At 34.6% G+C, this 17,964-nt stretch overlaps 4 protein-coding genes across 4 annotated transcripts; 1 reads left to right on the forward strand and 3 right to left on the reverse strand.

The window, feature by feature from the left end:
• The first annotated feature begins 482 nt into the window (after nucleotides 1-482).
• Nucleotides 483-5,940, forward strand: LOC116033301 (protein FAR1-RELATED SEQUENCE 6-like). Its single transcript, XM_031276054.1, has 4 exons — nucleotides 483-542; nucleotides 1,018-1,252; nucleotides 2,871-3,046; nucleotides 3,748-5,940. Exons 1-4 carry the CDS (start codon nucleotides 483-485, stop codon nucleotides 5,734-5,736), a joined length of 2,460 nt encoding a protein of 819 aa, XP_031131914.1. The 3' UTR covers nucleotides 5,737-5,940.
• A 133-nt stretch (nucleotides 5,941-6,073) lies between these two features.
• On the reverse strand, nucleotides 6,074-8,942 carry LOC116032397 (zinc finger BED domain-containing protein DAYSLEEPER-like). The gene is made up of 2 exons (XM_031274924.1): nucleotides 8,745-8,942; nucleotides 6,074-8,183 (listed from the first exon to the last, which is right to left on the reverse strand). The coding sequence occupies exon 2, from the start codon at nucleotides 8,171-8,173 to the stop codon at nucleotides 6,152-6,154; it is 2,022 nt and encodes a 673-aa protein (XP_031130784.1). The 5' UTR covers nucleotides 8,174-8,183; nucleotides 8,745-8,942; the 3' UTR covers nucleotides 6,074-6,151.
• A 2,817-nt stretch (nucleotides 8,943-11,759) lies between these two features.
• Nucleotides 11,760-13,561, reverse strand: LOC116031637 (pentatricopeptide repeat-containing protein At3g02650, mitochondrial-like). Its single transcript, XM_031273886.1, has one exon. It carries the CDS (start codon nucleotides 12,623-12,625, stop codon nucleotides 11,969-11,971), a length of 657 nt encoding a protein of 218 aa, XP_031129746.1. The 5' UTR covers nucleotides 12,626-13,561; the 3' UTR covers nucleotides 11,760-11,968.
• LOC116031638 (pentatricopeptide repeat-containing protein At3g02650, mitochondrial-like) lies at nucleotides 11,859-13,766 on the reverse strand. Its single transcript, XM_031273888.1, has one exon. The coding sequence runs from the start codon at nucleotides 13,313-13,315 to the stop codon at nucleotides 12,710-12,712; it is 606 nt and encodes a 201-aa protein (XP_031129748.1). The 5' UTR covers nucleotides 13,316-13,766; the 3' UTR covers nucleotides 11,859-12,709.
• Nucleotides 13,767-17,964: the final 4,198 nt, after the last annotated feature.

The raw sequence follows: 17,964 nt of genomic DNA on the forward strand, positions 1-17,964 counted from the left end.
TTGGTCCTAGACTTATGAGGCGTTTGACAGATTTAATCCTCCATAATAAAAATGGTCAGATTTTAGCCACGTTTTTTGGATGTCGGACACTTTTAGTCCTCCGTCAGTTGTGTCGTCTGTTGACCGTGAAGTCGAAGGACTTTTTGGTCTTCTTACGTGGTCTTCTCCTAATTATTTTATTCCTCCATTTTAGTGGTTGTTTTCAGCTGCAACAAGAACAGAGTTGAAAAGAGTTCATGGAGATCTAGGAAAAAAGTCTTATTTTTTTCTCCCTGATTTCCTGTTTGCGTATCTTCAAGGCAACACATAGGAAAGCTTTTGTATGAAGCATCATTGTTGGCCTTTTCAAGATGTAAGCATCAGAGGAAGCTATGAAAGGCGTCCGTGTTTTCAGTGTTCCATAGGAATTCGAGGGCGGAGTGTTCCTCGCAGCTTTCCCGTCGATTTTTCATGTTTATCTCAGCGATCTGATGGACCATACAATGGGGAAGATGATGGCGCAGCAGCAAACGATGTCAATGATTAAGAAGACTTGGTTCCAGGTGACCCAGTCTTTGATGAAGGGACCGGTTTCGCCGATCACAACGGAGGCTTGTCCTCGGCGGCGCAGTTTCGGTGTGCGGTTCGGGTGACCTTCACGAAATGCTTGTCCTCGGCGGCGCAGAGAAGATTTAGGGCTTTCATGATCAGGAGAAGCGCCATTAATAGATGGATCCGGTGCACCGATTGGCGATTAGCGCAGCAGATCTGCGTCCAGACGGCGATGAATCCAAAATAGATGAAGGAGAAGAGGAAGTAGAGAGCGGGGAGTAGCTAGGGTGAGGCCGACGAAGAGGTAGTCCTTGGAGCGGGAAAATTTGTGTGGGTTGGGTTTTGTGGAGGAGGCGATGATGATATAAAATTCCCTCTCTAGCAGGCAACTCATTTTCCGGTGAAATTGCAAAAACCATAGCCGGTGCTGCAAATTTGTTGAAATGGTCCTTGATGTTATTTCATAAGTTGGGTTTCGATGAGTAGGAGATATTGGATGGTCTTGATGAAGATAATGTCATTGGAAGTGGGTTGTCTAGAAAGGTTTACAAGGTTGTGCTGAGCAGTGGTGAGGTGGTTGCTGTGAAGAAGATCAAGAAGAATTTGAAGCTAGCTGGTAAGAGCAGTGACGTTGAGAAAGGTGGTTATCAAGACGATGGGTTTGAAGCAGCGATCGAGACATTGGGGAAGATTAGGCATAAGAACATTGTTAAGCTATTTTGTTCATCTCTGCTCTTGTTGTAGCAAGAAACAACCACTAAAATGGAGGAATAAAATAATTAGAACAAGACCACGTAAAAAGACCAAAAAGCCCTTCGACTTCACGGTCAACAGACGACACAACTGACGGAAGACTAAAAGTGTCCAACATCCAAAAAGCGTGGCTAGAATTTGACCATTTTTATTATGGAGGACTAAAACTGGCATACGCCTAATAAGTCTAGGACCAAAAGTGGAATTAACTCGTTTTTCTCCGTCAAGACATTAAAGAAGGTGTTTGGGTATTTTCATAACGATTGTGAGTTAGGCTACACTCGCTTAGTCAAATATTACTTCGCTGATGACTCAATAATCCAAGATGTGTTTAGCCAACTATTTCAAATGAGGAAACAATTATTTATGTGCTTATTCGATTTGAATATTTTCAACTCAAGGTAGATGTTGCTAGGAAAAAAATGTATCTCCCCTACAAAAATGAACTACAACTATTCGTCAATTAGCATATAGAGCACTGGATGACACAATGGATGAGTACCTACGCATGACTATAAAAAACTACCGTAGAATGTTTACTCAACTTCTGTCGATGTGTCATTGATGTTTTGGAGGTCAATACTTGTGAAGACCAAATACCAAAGACATTGCATAGGTGATTCGACACAACTTCCCTAGAATGTTGGGGAGCCTTGATTGCATGCACTAGTAATGGCGAAGTTTCTTATAAGTAGCTTGAAAAGTACAATTTACACAAGTTGATCATAGAGTTTCAACCATTATGCTATAAGCGGTTCAACGATTGAATTTGCAGACTTGAGCTATGAATGACATCAGTGTGTTGAATCAATCACTGATCTTTATTCAATGATGTCTTGCAATGATATATATGTGTGTGTGTGTGCACCAAATGTTAGTTTTATTGCGAACAATACAAAATATTTTAAAAAAAAAAAAAAAAAAAAAAGGTATTACTGTCTACCTTACATACGATATCTACCTCGCGTGGTTGATGTTCGTGAAGAGCTTTCAATATCTCATAGACCACAAAGGAAAACTATTTAAAGAAAAACAAGAGAGGCGGAAAGAAAAGATTAGGAGTGGACACACGGTTTTGGTACAAGGAATGCAATAGTATTTATTATGTGTTATAGTATCTATGATGTGTTATAGTATCTACCCCACACTGAAGTTCAAACCTGAGACCTCTCAGAAGTTTCAACTATGCTACTCGAGTACAAAGGCCTTTGGCTGGTTTAGTTGATAACTTTTTAAAACACAGCTATGGAATTTATTACCCTTTCAATTAAAAATCTTATTCTCTAATTAAAAAATGTATCATTTCATTTTATTGGTAATATGATTTTTAAGTTGGGTTTAGTGATTTTAGATTTTTCTTTTAATATTTTTTATTTATATTGGTGTTTTGGTTGTCATTATATTAAGATCAATTGTCTTAATTTTTTATTTTTGTATTTTTAAAACTTTTATTTTAGATTATACGTAATCAAACATTAATTTGGCTGTTCAAAAAAAAAAAAAACATTAATTTGGTAATTATTCCTGTTCCATCAAAATATTTTTGATTCCCATGTGGAACTAAACACACCCTTAATTTTGCACAGCTCACTCGCTTCCGGTGAATACGAGTGCTCACTGCGGGAAATACGACTCACAAAGAAGAGAACCACCGCTCACTCGCTTCCGGTGGCTGCTCCGCCGAGCTCCTCCTTCAACTACACTTCCATTACCGGTAACTGTCTCTTCTTGTCCCTCCTCATTCTACAGCCACAGCCAACAGGTACGTTCTGGTCTGTTTTTATTTATTTATTTTGTGTATTCACATTTGCGCTAAGTTTTTTTTTTTTTTTTGGGTAGTAATTTGAGATTGCAATTTTCAGTTGACGAATATACTCGTAACTATTCTTTTCTCTGTTTGGAAAACAATCATCAAAGGAATTTAGTAAAGTTTGTGCCTTTTTTCGTTATCTCATGTAAATAGAATTTGACCAAATTTTATTTGTAGAAGTAGGTAATAAATTGAACATCAAAAGCCTTTTGGGCGAGGAGGGTTAGCTTGGTTGGTGATTACTCGTACAGAAATGGGAGTTTGTGAAATCCACTTACCATGGACAAGTGATTAACCACTATTAGTACTTTATTTAGGCAGCAATGCCTCTAGAAATTGGCATACCCTAGTTATCCTTGATTTGCAAAGGCAGTCTTTATATTGAAAAACTAGGTGATTATGGTTACCCTTATAACCAAATAGTTTAATTCCTCCTTTGATTTGAAAATTATCCCATTTGTAGTAGTGAATCATAAATTTATTGATTCAAGAATTGTAAGTTATGTTGGTGTGAAGGTTACAAAGTGAAATGGTGAACATTTTTGCTTCTTATTTTTCCCTTTTTGCTTCTTATTGATAAACTATGCATTGCAATTCTTACAATTGATAGTTGTAACAAAGGAGTGATTGTTACGTTGCTTCCAAAATTTCAGATGGATGAAGTTTCACTGAATACCGAACCTTTACTTGATGATGAGACGGAGGAATTTGAGATTGATGGAGATTGTGCGATGACTGAATTTGTCGGCCAGTCTGGTGTTATTGAAGGTGAAAATCCCCTGCCTCCTTCTGTTGGAATGGAGTTTGAAACATATGACGATGTTTACTACTTTTACAATTGTTATGCTAAAGAGCAAGGATTTGGTGTTAGGGTGAGTAATACATGGTACAGAAAGAGCAAAGAGAGGTATAGAGGAAAGCTAAGTTGTAGTAGTGCTGGTTTCAAGAAAAAAACCGAAGCTAACAAGCCCAGACCAGAAACAAGAACTGGTTGTCCTGCAATGATAAAGTTCCGATTGATGGAGAACAAAAGGTGGAGAGTTATTGAAGTTGAACTTGAGCACAACCACTTAATACATGCACGGGGTGGAAAGTTCTATAAATCTCACCGGAACATGACTCTTGGAAGTAAGAGACCGTTACAGGTGGATGGTGCTGAAGTTCAAAAAATTAGGTTGTTTAGAACAGTAATTGTTGATACTAATGAAAATGGAATCCCGAGTGTTGATGAAAATGAATTTAGGAACACTGCAAATCAGCCCGGTAATCAATTAAATCTTAAACCGGGGGATGCTCAAGCAATTCACGATCTCTTTGCTCATCTTCAGCTAATAAATCCAAATTTCTTTTACGTAATGGATCTTAATGAAAGGGGACGTTTGAGAAATGTCTTTTGGGCAGAAGCACGGTGTAAGGCTGCATATAGTTATTTTGGCAATATAGTGTCAATTGACAGTACTAGTTTGTCAGACAAATACGAGGTACCACTGGTCGTATTTGCGGGACTGAACCACCATGGACAATCTGTGCCACTAGGTTGTGGTTTGGTCGCTGGTGAGACCATAGAGTCATTTGTATGGCTGTTGAGGGCATGGCTGACATACATGGTAGGACGCCCTCCGCAAACTGTTCTTATTGGCGAGTCTAAAGCTATGCAGACTGCAGTTCTTGATGTTTTCCCGAGAGCTGCTTATTGTACTCCTTTGTCTGACATCATGAAGAAATTTTCCGATGAACTGGGAGGGTTGCAAGAGTATGAAGCAATTAAGGCATCATTTACTAAAGCAATTAGCAATGCATCGAGAGTAGGTGAGTTCGTAGCAGCTTGGGAGGACATGATGGTGAGCCATGGAATTCAGGATCAGAAATGGCTTCAAACATTGTATGTAGATCGTAAACGATGGGTGCCAGCTTTTTTGAAAGACGTATTCTTGGCAGGGATATTCGAAGACAAACTGAGCCCCTTTGAAGGGTATTTATCCAAACATACTCCTTTGAAAGAGTTTGTTACCAATTATGTCCAAGCACTGCAGGAAATATATCAAAGAGAATCGTTGGCTGATATGGAATCGAGAGATCCTAATTGTATGTTGAAGTCGAGATTTCACTTTGAAGCTCAGCTCTCAAAATTGTACACTAGTGCCATATTCAAGAAGTTCCAATGTGAAATAGAGGGAATGTTTTCGTGTTTAACCACAAAACAAGTGCGCATTGATGGAGCAGTAATAACACACGTAATCCAGGAACATAGAGCAGAGGATGACGTTAGGGAAACAAGAGATTACGAGGTTGTGTTGAACATGTCAGACACAGAGGTCGTTTGTGATTGTGGGTTGTTCAACTCCAAGGGTTTCTTGTGCAGGCACGCGTTGAGTGTTCTAAGCCAGAACGGCGTAGAAGAGATTCCACCTCAGTACATTCTTCCGCGATGGAGGAAGGATATTCATCGTAGTTATGTTCTTGACAACGGTTGCCATGGCATTGATGTGAACAATCCAGTGCACAGGTACGATAGCTTATACAAATGCGCGATGAGGGTTGTGGAAGAAGGGCAAATATCTCATCATCATTACAAATTTACAATGGATGGATTGGCTGAGATTCTAAACAAGGTGTGTCTTGAAGGGGATCTTCCAGGTTGAGTGGTTAAAAGCTTGACCATCATGCCTAGGGGGGGGGTTAATGTGCACCCCTTGTGTAATCTAATGATGGCATGTTGGTGTATAAATGTAGGTGTTACATGTGTGAAGTGTTGCATGTAAAGAACTTTGCAACTATTTGTGAGTTAATTCTCTACATATATGACTATAATAAACTTCACAGCTGAAAAGTGATAAATTGAACTTTGTGAAAGCTTAAACACTAAATCACAAGATTAATGTAACACAATGATTGTGTTCCAAAACAGCAAATTATTTCATTACTCAAACAACCTTTGCCTTGATCAAAATTTAAATTTAATGCAATCTAAAGAAAATATAATGGGAAAAAGAATATAATTGACCTATATAACCTTCTGTTCAAAAATGTCAAAAACAAATTACAATTGAAAGAATACTAATACTCTATTTTAACAATTTCTGTTGGGATTCCTACTGGCTGTGGTTCCAAAGTCTCATACTGCATCCAATCCTTTGCACATATAAGGGCCTCCAGTGTTGTTGGCCTCAATGAACTTTGGAAACTATCCACATTCCTTTTTACAGTATCAAAGAGGGAATCTGGAGGAACAGTAGAGACTGGAATAGACAAAATATCAGATGCCATTTTCGAGAGAATTGGGTACTTAAACCTATTGGTTTCCCACCAATCTAAAACATCAAAATCTTGGCGGAAAGGCATAAGCAATTCGTCAAGATACTGATCTAGTTCTGATTTCATTTGATGCTGGTTGCTTGAAAAATCATTGACATATACATCAAAATCTGAGAAGCAATCTCCAGTAAGAAAATTATCTTCTTGAGATGCCTCTGACTTTATATCGGGTTCAATTCCATCTTCCAGAAAAATAGGCGGAGGAAGTGATTGCACAAAATAGTCAAGAAATAGCTCATGCAATCCATCATCAACAATCCTGATCCAAGTCTCCGCTTCTGTGTCATAAATCTTTGAAAAGCTATGCTCCACAAGCTTCATCTTGAACCTAGGATCCATAACAGCGGCAACAGCTAATACAAGGCTGCAATCTTTCCAATATTCATCAAATGTCTCCTGCAACGGTCTCGTGAAACTGCTAACAAAATGGTCATGGCTAGATGCTGCATGCTTCAGTTTATGCTGAATTGTACACACTTTATTATAGAACACATTGGCCGTTGGGTACATTGGGCCAGCTAAAACGTTGACAGCATTAAAGAAAAGTGTCAGATAGTGACACAGAACTTCAACCTGTTTCCATTCATCCATTGATAGAGTTACTGTATAATCCGGATCATAAGTATCTAAGCAAGAAAATACTTCCTTTAACTCAGATGCAGCTGTCAGCATCTGATAGGTAGTATCCCATTTTGTATAGTCATCAATTGTTAGTTCCTTCACACTCGGCACTTGAAGCTGCTGTTTCAGTTCAAGAAACTTTTTCTCATGGGCATCTTCTGTTATCACATACTTAACACTTTGACGAACTTTCTCAACAATTTGTGTCATGGACTCTAATGCATCTTTTGCAAGCTGACTCAAAACTCGGGCATAACAATTTCCAATTACAAGCTGCCCATTGAGGATAGGATTTTTTATTGACAATAAACTCCTTAGATTGTCTTTAACAGCTTCGTTTGCAAATGACTGATCAAGAGCCACAGTGAATAGCTTGTTCTCCAAACACCAATCAACTAGACAGGTAGCCACAGCATGACTGAAAGCAAAATCTGAATCAGGGAAAGGTATCTTGATAACATTAAGAAGACGCCGATGAAATTTCCACTGGAAGTCAATAAAATATCCAGTTAGCAATACATAGCTTATGCTTTGAACTGAAGTTCTTACATCCAATGTAAGACTAATCCGCCCAGGAATTCCATTAAGGAGGTTCAAAATGCTCTGTTTACCTCTGGAATAAATACTCATAACAAGCTCTTCAATGGCAGCAACACTTGAATTAAATTGTGGCTGAAGAGCCTGTGCAAAGTTAATAAATCCGGTGTCTTCTACAATGTGAAGTGGGTAGTCATGCTCGATTACCATTTTAGCAATCATATAGTTGCAGGCGTTCTGATCAAAAGGAGTACTTGTTGATGTGGAAGTTGCTCTGGAGTATTTTCTTGGTCTATCAGCACCATTAGCAGTACCCCGAGTTTGGGAAGCAGGATTGTATGGAGCTAATTGATTTGTATCCTGGTTGAGCCGACTCACAGGACAGATACCCAAGGCAATGTGCCGTTTAAGATGGCTAGTGCCTGCTAATTTTGTGCCAGTAACATAAGCAAATGATTTTCTGCACTGGTTACAATAGGCCCTCGTACAGTCACCATTAACAGCTTCAAGAGTAAAGTGTTCCCAGACAATGGATTTCTTTCTCCTGCGTTTATTAGGTTGTCTCTCTGAATTCGCCAATTCATTATTATCTGTAGGGGTATCCATTTAGAAAGTCCTTCAAGTAGAAAAGAGAATATAAGCAAATAAACTACAGCTTTAGAAACTAACGCTTAAATGCATGTGATCAACTGTGATACCAGTTCAAGAAACTCCAACATTACTAACACATACCAGCACACTTCATCATGTTGAACACCCAACTCATATATAAAAAAGCAAAAAATAAAGAAATAAAAAGTTGCTTCTCCATCCTCCACGAAAAAATTTCCTTTCAATAATCCACTAACTGTCTCTTTCCTTCCAACCGAACCCAAAATACATCAAATTTAAATAAAATATTCAATTCTTCAATGATAAAATTTCATCAAACTCAAAACTATACCACATAAATCCCTCACATTAAACTTTCCAAATCCCCATTCCTAAACCTCTGGAAGCCCATAAAAAATTCAGACAAAAAATAATAATAATAAAACACAGGTAAAAGCAATAGCAGCAAATCAACGGAATAACGTTTCAACAAATAACGAAATCGGAAATAAATACAGATACAAAATAGATAAATAAAAAATACGTAAAAACATTAAAAACAAAATCACACAAAAAACAAACGTACTTGTGAAGAACTGAGGTCAAAACAAATGGCGTAATGAAGAGTCAGAACAACAAGTGCGCAGTAGGGTTTAGGGTTTATCGATCAAAGTTGAGAAGTATTTTTGAAATTGTGGAGGGAGAGGGGAGAAGATGATGGGCTTAAGAGGTTCAGAAGTCGAAGGATAAAAACTCAGAACCCTAATGGACCAAAACAATAAAAAAGCTAGGGCTGATGATGCCTTTATATATTTTGGCCCTTAAACCATCCCGCCGCCATTACGTTTGAGCCCGCGTGTTTCGACTAATCCTAGCCGTTGAGTATTCGAGATTGATGGGTTTTTTTTGTCTCTTTTTTCTTTTTTTGATTTTTCGTTTCTTAATCCTTGTGACATTCCTAAATCCTAATCCCTTTCTTAAAAAAGGAAACAAATATTTTCCTAATTCTAAAGACATTCCTACTGTGATTATTTATTATGGAACCTAAAAACACCTTCAGTTTTCTTAGAGTTGTTTTGACCGAGTTGAGTAAAAAAAAATCATTAATTTTTTTTTACCAATGAAAATTTATAATGTGAAAAAAGCTAAAACCAATAAGATCAAATAATGATTTTCGGGCGCCCTTCCAATCAGTGCAAATTTGAAGCGATGAGCAAATTGGAGAATATCTTCATCTAAGAACGAGACTGCTGCCGGACGGACAGACGCTTCATCTGAAGTAGAAGAGAGGACGTCCGCGAAAGAACACGGTAGTATGGGAGGGGGTGCGGCGCCACCATTATAGAGAAATTTTCACTCAACGAGAATAGTGGATTTTCGTATACACTTGCTTCACCTAGCTACATTTTTTGTATTTAGTATCAATTACCATTGCCCCTTTGCCCCAGGAGATGTTTTTTGTATTGAGTATTAAATGGATAAGTAATTTATTTTCAAAAAAAAAAAAATAAATGGATAAGTAATACTCCGTAAATATTACGTAGTAGTATTTTAACTTTTTATTAAAGGTTATTTTATATACTCTGTAATAAACTTATATTTATCAAAATTGTCATTTTTTTAGGCATGGCAAGGTTGGGTGGATGAAAATTTCTTTACCATCTTGCTAGATTATTTAACTTGCATTGATGCTTCAGTAATATCTGTGGTATAGAATTGATCTTTAAATTATAGCAGTGACTATACTTAGCACTTAGCACCCAAGTTATGCACGAAGTGAAATTTTTAGTCATTCGAAAATTATGTATGTTACTAACATGTCACTTAATAAAGTAACGAATTTTATCCTTTAAAGACTAACTTATCACTTTACACATAACTTAAGAATTAAAGATAGTCACAAATATAACTCAGTGACTAAATTTCTACAAGTATAACTAGAGGGTCAAAAATAAAAATTTTCCCTTACTAAATTATTATAAATCCTTTTTAAAACGGAAATCCAAACCAAAACAGAACAGAAGAAAATGATTTAATATACCAAAAAAAAAAAAAGTTGACAACTATTAATTCAAGTGAAAAGTTTTATTCTCTTTCAACAAGCTACGTCTCAAGTTTTAACTTTAAGAATGAAGCAAATTCATAAGGAGATATTTTCAAATAAAGTCTGGTAATAACTTTGGGCAACTAAATCTTTTGGCTAAATTACAGTGAATTCAAATCAATATTAAGCCAAAATCATAATTATAACGACAAGTCAATATACAACGTAAGGACTCCGTTGGAGAAAAGTTTTAGTTTGATATGGATGCATAATATAATACATGATATTGCGTGGCGGCCCCTGGTAGTGCCGCCATTGCAGAGCGCCCCTTTGTGTTTTTTTTTTTTTTTTTTTTTTTNTTTTTTTTTTTTTTTTTTTTTTTGAGTAATATTAAGCCAAGACTATAATTATAACGACAAGTCAATATACAACGTAAGGACTCTACTGGAGAAAAGTTGGTTTGATATTAATGCATAATATAATACATGATATTGCACGGTGCCTCGCTGCCATTGCAGAGAATCTTCAATTATAAGTGCCCCTTTGCTTTTTTTGTTTTTATTTTTGAGTAATATTAAGTCAAGACTATAATTATAACGACAAGTCAATATACAACGTAAGGACTACACTGGAGAAAAATTAGTTTGATATGAATGCATAATATAATACATGATATTGTGCGATGCCACCATTGCAAAGAAATCTTCAATTGCAAGTGCTCCTTTTTTTTTTAGTAATATTAAGTCAAGACTATAATTATAACGACAAGTCAATATACAACGTAAGGACTCCGCCGGAGAAAAGTTGATTTGATATGGATGCATAATATAATACTCCGTACATGATATTGCGCATCGTTGCTGTCATTGCAGAGAAATCTTCAATTACAAGTGTCCCTTTGTTTTTTTTTTTTCGGGATAATATTAAGCCAAGACTATAATTATAACGACAAGTCAATATACAACGTAAGGACTCCACTGGAGAAAAGTTGATTTGATGTGGATGCATAATATAATACATGATATTGCATAGCGGCCCATGACGGTGCTGCCATTGTAAAAAATCATGACCTTCCATTCTGGAGAATCATTTCGTGCCACTAGAACATGACATATTTTATGTTATGCATTGTATTTTCACCATATTGTGCGGTTTAATTCTCGTGTCACATCAGTTGTGACATACACTCTAATGTGCATCATGCCATCGTGGTGGTGTTGAGTTTCAGGTTTAGAATCTTTTGCTACAATTTGTCTAAGATTCACATGTTCCCGGCGGCATGCAGATGTGCAATCAGCCATGGCAATAGTGACTCATTTACCAGTCATTTGGTCATGTTTGTTAAGCCACTAAATTATCGTAATTTACATTTTTTCAAATGTTCTATCGATTCGGGAGGTAGAGAATCCTTGGGATTGAAAATTCAACCTTTTTTTTTTAAAAAAAAAAATGACTCATTTACTGTTCATCATCAATAAGGATAAAATATGTTTCCTTTAAAATAAGGATAATAGATAACAAAATTAAAAGGGAAAAAAAAAAAACAAGACAGTATTGTGATTCGTGATCATTATGTTTACCCCTTCCCAGTAAGGAGTAGTATTTTGATTATTTTAGAGCTAGCAATGGCAAATGAAGAACAGCAATAGCCAATCATAGGAGAAAGACAAAACTTACTTCTTCTAAGCTTTGAATGAGAAAACGCAATCAAGGAAAACAAAAAGAATCTAAGAACTCACCTGCAATTATCGTCAAAATAGTAAATGCTACAAGAATACTCTCATTTCTTTCCTTTCTAATTCATCCTGCTCCATCTCCTTAACTGCTCTTATAAGACCTTTTGTAATTGCATTAAGCTGCACCCCATTCCCCTTCATCTCCTCCAGTAGCTTCTCAGCCTTTTCCCAATCCACGGCGTTTAGGCAAAGAGATTGGATGAGCTTATTATATTCATCCGCACTGGGTTCCTTCATCTCTCTCAATAATGCAAGAGCCTCGTCAAACTGTTCGAGCTTGCAATATCCACCACGGATAAGCGTATGATATGTAGCTGAGCTGAGCTTAGAGTGTTTCTCCTTGACATCATCCAAAATTTTACGAGCCTCATCCATCTCGAGCTTCCTCACATAACCACTTATAATTACGGTGTATGTGTAAACATCAGGTTTCAGGCCCCTGTCCTCCATCATTTTCACCAACTTTGTTGCCTCTTCCATATCACCTTGTTTGGATAGTGCAGTAATAAGTGTATTGAAGACCCCATTACCTGGAGGTGGACCTGCATCGACCATACTCAGGAGCAAATTTTTGGCCTCTTGAACCTTCTTTTCCCCGTCGTCTTTAGGCCTACATAACCCTTGAATAACTGAAGAAAATGTATAAATGGCATGCCTCCGTTCATCTTGTGAAAATTCCTGCACCATCTCCAGTGCAGAGTAAACATCTTCATCATCTTTGTCACAGAGAGACTTAATCAATAAATTAACACAAGTCTGAGGAAGACTAACTCAATTCCCCTTTGCAGCCATGTAAACAAGATGTGCATCTCTAGCCTTGTCTCCTTTACACAAAAAGGAAATGATCTTTCCTACTCTACAAGAATCAGGCAACTTTTGAGCACCTAGCATCTTCTCACTAACAGAGCTGGCCCAATCATAAATTTTACGCCTAGAAACAGCCTCGATTGTGAAATAATATGTATCAGAATTGGGTTCACAACCAAAATCCCCAAACTTGTTGAACACCTCATAAGCTGCCTTGCCCTTAGCAAACCTCGAAAAGAAAGATATCAACTCGTTAAGTATGTGAGTACTCAAGACTCCAATCTCCTTTTCTCCAAGCTCCTTCAACAAATTCCACAGAGCATAGGCATCTCTCATTGTTTCCCCACTACATATCGCCCTGGTCAGCATTTCAACCATGGTGGTACTCAGTGCCATCCCAGGTCTCCTTGAAGCCCAACTGAAAAACTCAATCAAATTCTCCCCAGGAATATACTTGGTTTCGAGCACTTTTATGATATGCTCCTTATCGACATTCAAACCAATATCCTCCAGGCTAGACTCTAAGGACCCCTCCTCAACCATTCCACTGCTCTGAAGCAAAGACAACATTCTTTCCAGCTTCTCAACAGAATCACCATCCTCCACCTTCTACATCCCCTCCTCTCCTAGAGACACCTCAGGCTCACCATCCTCCTCCTTAACAACAAACGGAACGTCACAATTTTCGACGCCTTTACTGAAAACAGAGGAAGATCCATCCTCGGATTTTTCCTCATACTCAGATTCTTCGGAATCGAGTGACGGATTTGATGAGAAAAACCTAAAGGAGTATTGGCAAACGCAGTTCCTGGAAGCCGTGAAATCTGGAATTGGATTCAATGGAGATTCAATTGAGTAGCATACCTGAGAAGCGCTTTGGAGTATGGAATGCTTTAATTTTGGTTCGAGCCTTCTGAGAAGAGCTTTTCTACCAACACTAATCGTCGATCTCCACATCTCTTCAGGGGAGGGCAGCGCGGCGGAGTATAGGCGGTTTGGAAGCTCAAGGAAAAATACATTACTGTCCTCAAGTATTTACACGATTTAACTTTTAAGTTCCCTCTTTTATTGCCAACTACCAGGCATCTCAATTATCATTTAAACGATTCAAACCTCGGTGCGAGCTTAGATTTTTTGGGCCGAATGTTTGACAAAATATAGAAAAAATATTATTTTGTAAAGAATCATTAATATTTATGTAAAAATAAAAGTGTCAAATAGGTTACTGAATTTATCTTTTTTGTATAATTTATCTATTGAACTTAAAAGGTGTGTAATTTAACCATCAAACAAATAAAATATGTGCAATTAGAACATTTTTCTATTTTTTAAAAATTCAATTCGAGTTATTGACTCCCAACTAATATGGTAGAGGAAAATACAACTCTCAATACATACATGTAAGTAATATAATCGGATTTATCGTAAAATTTTTAAAAAATGTTCCGATTGCACAAATTTTGCTTGTTTGATGGTTCAATTACACACTTTATAAATTCAGTGATCCAATTGCACACAAAAACAATAATATCAATTTAAATTAAATTCTTTATATAGAATTAAAATCTTTTATTTAATTTAATATTTTAATATTATAGATATTTTTTTTGAAAGGTATTATAGATATTTTTATATTTTTTATTTGTTTTAAATTTCAATTCAAAAAATAATAAAATTAAAATAATTTCATTTGGTTCAAGTTTAGTTATATATCTTTTTTAATTGTATAGTTAAATTACGTACAACAATTGAAATAATTTATTTTTCAAACTTTTCATGCGCATAAAAGTAAACTTTGGTGCAAAATAAAATAAAAATAAATCAAATGCAATTTCATTGTTATTTGTAATTTTATTTTCAATCATTATATAGCTATATATATATATATATATCCTTTTTAAAGTCATTAAATAATAATAATAATAATAATAATAATAATAATATGATAATTTAATGATAATAGAATTTATAAAAAAGAAAAATATATATTCTATTAAAATAAAAAATTATAAATAAAAATACATATGTCAAATTTAATTTATTCTAATAAGATAAAATTGAAATCTTCTTTTCAATTTAGTTTTTTTTATTATAGATATTTTTAATTTCATTTGTTTTAATTTTTAAATTTTAATTAAAAATTATTAAAATTAAAATAATGTAATTTGGTTCGAATATATATATATATATATATATATATATATATATATATATATATATATATATATATATATATATAGCTAAAAAGAGAAAATAATACCTATAATACATATATACATGTTGAATCATTGTTGCATGCCAAAAATTCTCCCAAAAAAATTGTTGCATGTTAATTTGTTTACTTCATCTAACTTTTAAAAACAACTACGATATTATTACTACTATATATTATAAATTTCTCTCTACATAAATTATTATGATTTTAGCATTCTACTACTTACAAATATAAGTATTATTGCATTAATTTAACAGTTTTGTAGTACAAATGATGTAAACAAATTTTATAAAATACCATAAATTATAAAAATTTACAAATCTAAAATAATATTTAGTATTTAAATATTATGAACCCAAAACAAATTAATTTACATTAATAACATAACTGAAGAAAATCTAACATAACAATGAACTAATAATTGAACTGACTTACATTTGTGGAGTTTGAAAAAAATATAATGTTATTGGGTAAATGTCTCATATTTAAATATAATATTAAATTAATTGAAATTGACATATTTAAGAATGATGCATTATCTCGAGATCTATCGATTTAAAATGAAGAAGAATAAGAGATAATAGAACTAAAAGAAATAAATTTTCAATAAATTAGTTAAAAACATATCATAGATCTACAAATATTGAACCACACAGTCTATTATTGACCTATTGTTTAAATGATGATCTATACAGGTTTTGATTGTGCTACATTTATGGGTTAGAAAGTATTTAGAAATAAAACTAAATGGCTCCCAGACATCTATTTACTATTTAAGACAAAAACTTGTGTGAGACCATCTCATGGGTCTCAATCTGTGAGACGGGTCGGATCTTTAATTAACGAGGTCAAAGATCCAACTCATTAATCAAATAGATGATTTATTAATCAAAGATCCGACCCGTCTTACTGATTGAGACCGTGAGATGGTCTCACACAAATGTTATTCGAAGTTTAAAATATCATCAAAGTAGATTCTGAAACAAAACTCAGATATCAATGTAAACTTTTAAAATAAGAATGTTTTTTTCATGCAAGGGAAAAAAATTATAAAATATTTATCAATATTTATATAATAAAAAAAATTATCATTTTCTCTTTTTATCCATTTACGTAGACATATACGGAGTATTATATTTATAGTATTTCGTACAATATGAAAATGTGCACATTTTTTTTTTTAGAATTATAATTACTGGCATAATTATACACGTTAATTACTACAATGGTTACTTATTAAAAAATTATTTTAAATATGTATAAACCCATACTCTTGATTAAAAATTTGTCTAAATATGTAATATAGTTAGGGACTACATTAATCCATATACATTTAAAAATTAAATTCTAAATAATTTTCTTAATTATAATTAATAAAATATAAAATATAAATAAAAATAAAATTAACAAAATGTGTGTTCATAAATATTTATATTACTTGAGTGAGATAGTGGATGATGAGGTGAATGCTTGAGCCCACACAAAACTTGAGAAAAAAACCTAAACTATTGAGGAAGACCTTAGGGCATCCCCAATAGTTGCTCTTGGGTTCATTTTGGAACAGTAAAACATTGGTGGATTGTGTTTTTATAAATGGGAAGGGAGTGATTTAGGGGAGATATTTCTCCTGCAAAACCAAGTGATTTTGCACGTTTGGTGGGCCCCACCTTATGACAGCATCACTGCGCCTCGCTTGCGTGAGGCGCAGATTCGCGCCCGCCTTGGCGCGTAATACTATTTTTTTTTTGTCAGCTTTGTTTTGTATTTTTTTTCTCCCACCTCATTTTTTCTTTCATAATCACACTTACAAAATATCCTCAAAAACTACACTAAAATTCTAACTATTGGAGAAGGCCTTAGGAAATTAAAGTTATAACTTTTTTAAAAAAATTAAACTATGATAAAAATAATTCACATCATGTTTAATTTGGTGAAGTATTTGACTTGAAAGTTTGGAGTCAATTAAGAATCATATTTTTTAAAAGAGAATAAATCCAGCCTATAACTGTATGATTCTTTTTCTAATGTAACTGGAAAAGTATAAAATTTATTCATTTACATAATTACCCTTTTTAGTGATTTTTGTTTTAGTACTATCGACTCTGATCTATTACAATGTAGTATCTCCTTAATATACTTTCTTTATCCGTTGTAGTCCAAATTACCCTTTTTAGTGTTAGATTTAAAAAATATATATTATATATATATCATAATTTTCTCATATCATATTCGCCGTTGTTTTACATATTTGTAGATGTGTCAAACGGACCGCCAAGTCCAATCCAAGATCGACCTAGTGGGCCAGCCCATCCCAGTTCATTTGCTACAATATACAGACTAGGGCTAGCTCGTTGTATAAATTTATCAACTTTACTTCCTAATAACATCTTTACTCCAGTGACATCAAACCCTTCTCTTTATACGGGAGGTGGTGGGTTTGAGCCTCAGTGCATTGAGAAAGTATTTATGAACAGATACTACATTGTAATAGAGTTAGTAGTATTAAAAAAAATAATAATAACATCTTTACTCCAAAAACATTATTTTTAAGATTAATAATGACCATTATGGGCCATTACATAAAAGAAATTGAATGGTCAATGTTTTTCAATATCACATTAAGTTTGTAATTAAGCACTCGAAGAAATCCTAGTCGAGTTGGTTGAGTGATTAGTTTGATAACCACAAGGCAAGCTTCACATAAAGAGTACATTTGGGTACCACAATTCAATGCAGTATATGTTTATAATTACTTTTTCACAAAGAGTCAATATTGACTCCACTAAAGCTCGAACCTACAACCTTACAACCTCCCATATAAGGGAGCAACTTGGTGTCACTGGACCGTAAAACACTTGTTGCAAATTTTATTGTGAATCAATTCAAAGATTTGTAAGCATTGTCGAAACTCGTAAATATATTTATTTCAAATGTGTTCAAAGAACCTGTGGGTTCATTTATAAAGTCAACCATTTCAAGAGTTGGTGTCAATATTATCCTCTTT

The sequence above is a fragment of the Ipomoea triloba genome, chromosome 10 (genome assembly GCF_003576645.1).
Source record: "Ipomoea triloba cultivar NCNSP0323 chromosome 10, ASM357664v1".
In the NCBI taxonomy this organism is placed as follows: Eukaryota; Viridiplantae; Streptophyta; class Magnoliopsida; order Solanales; family Convolvulaceae; genus Ipomoea; species Ipomoea triloba.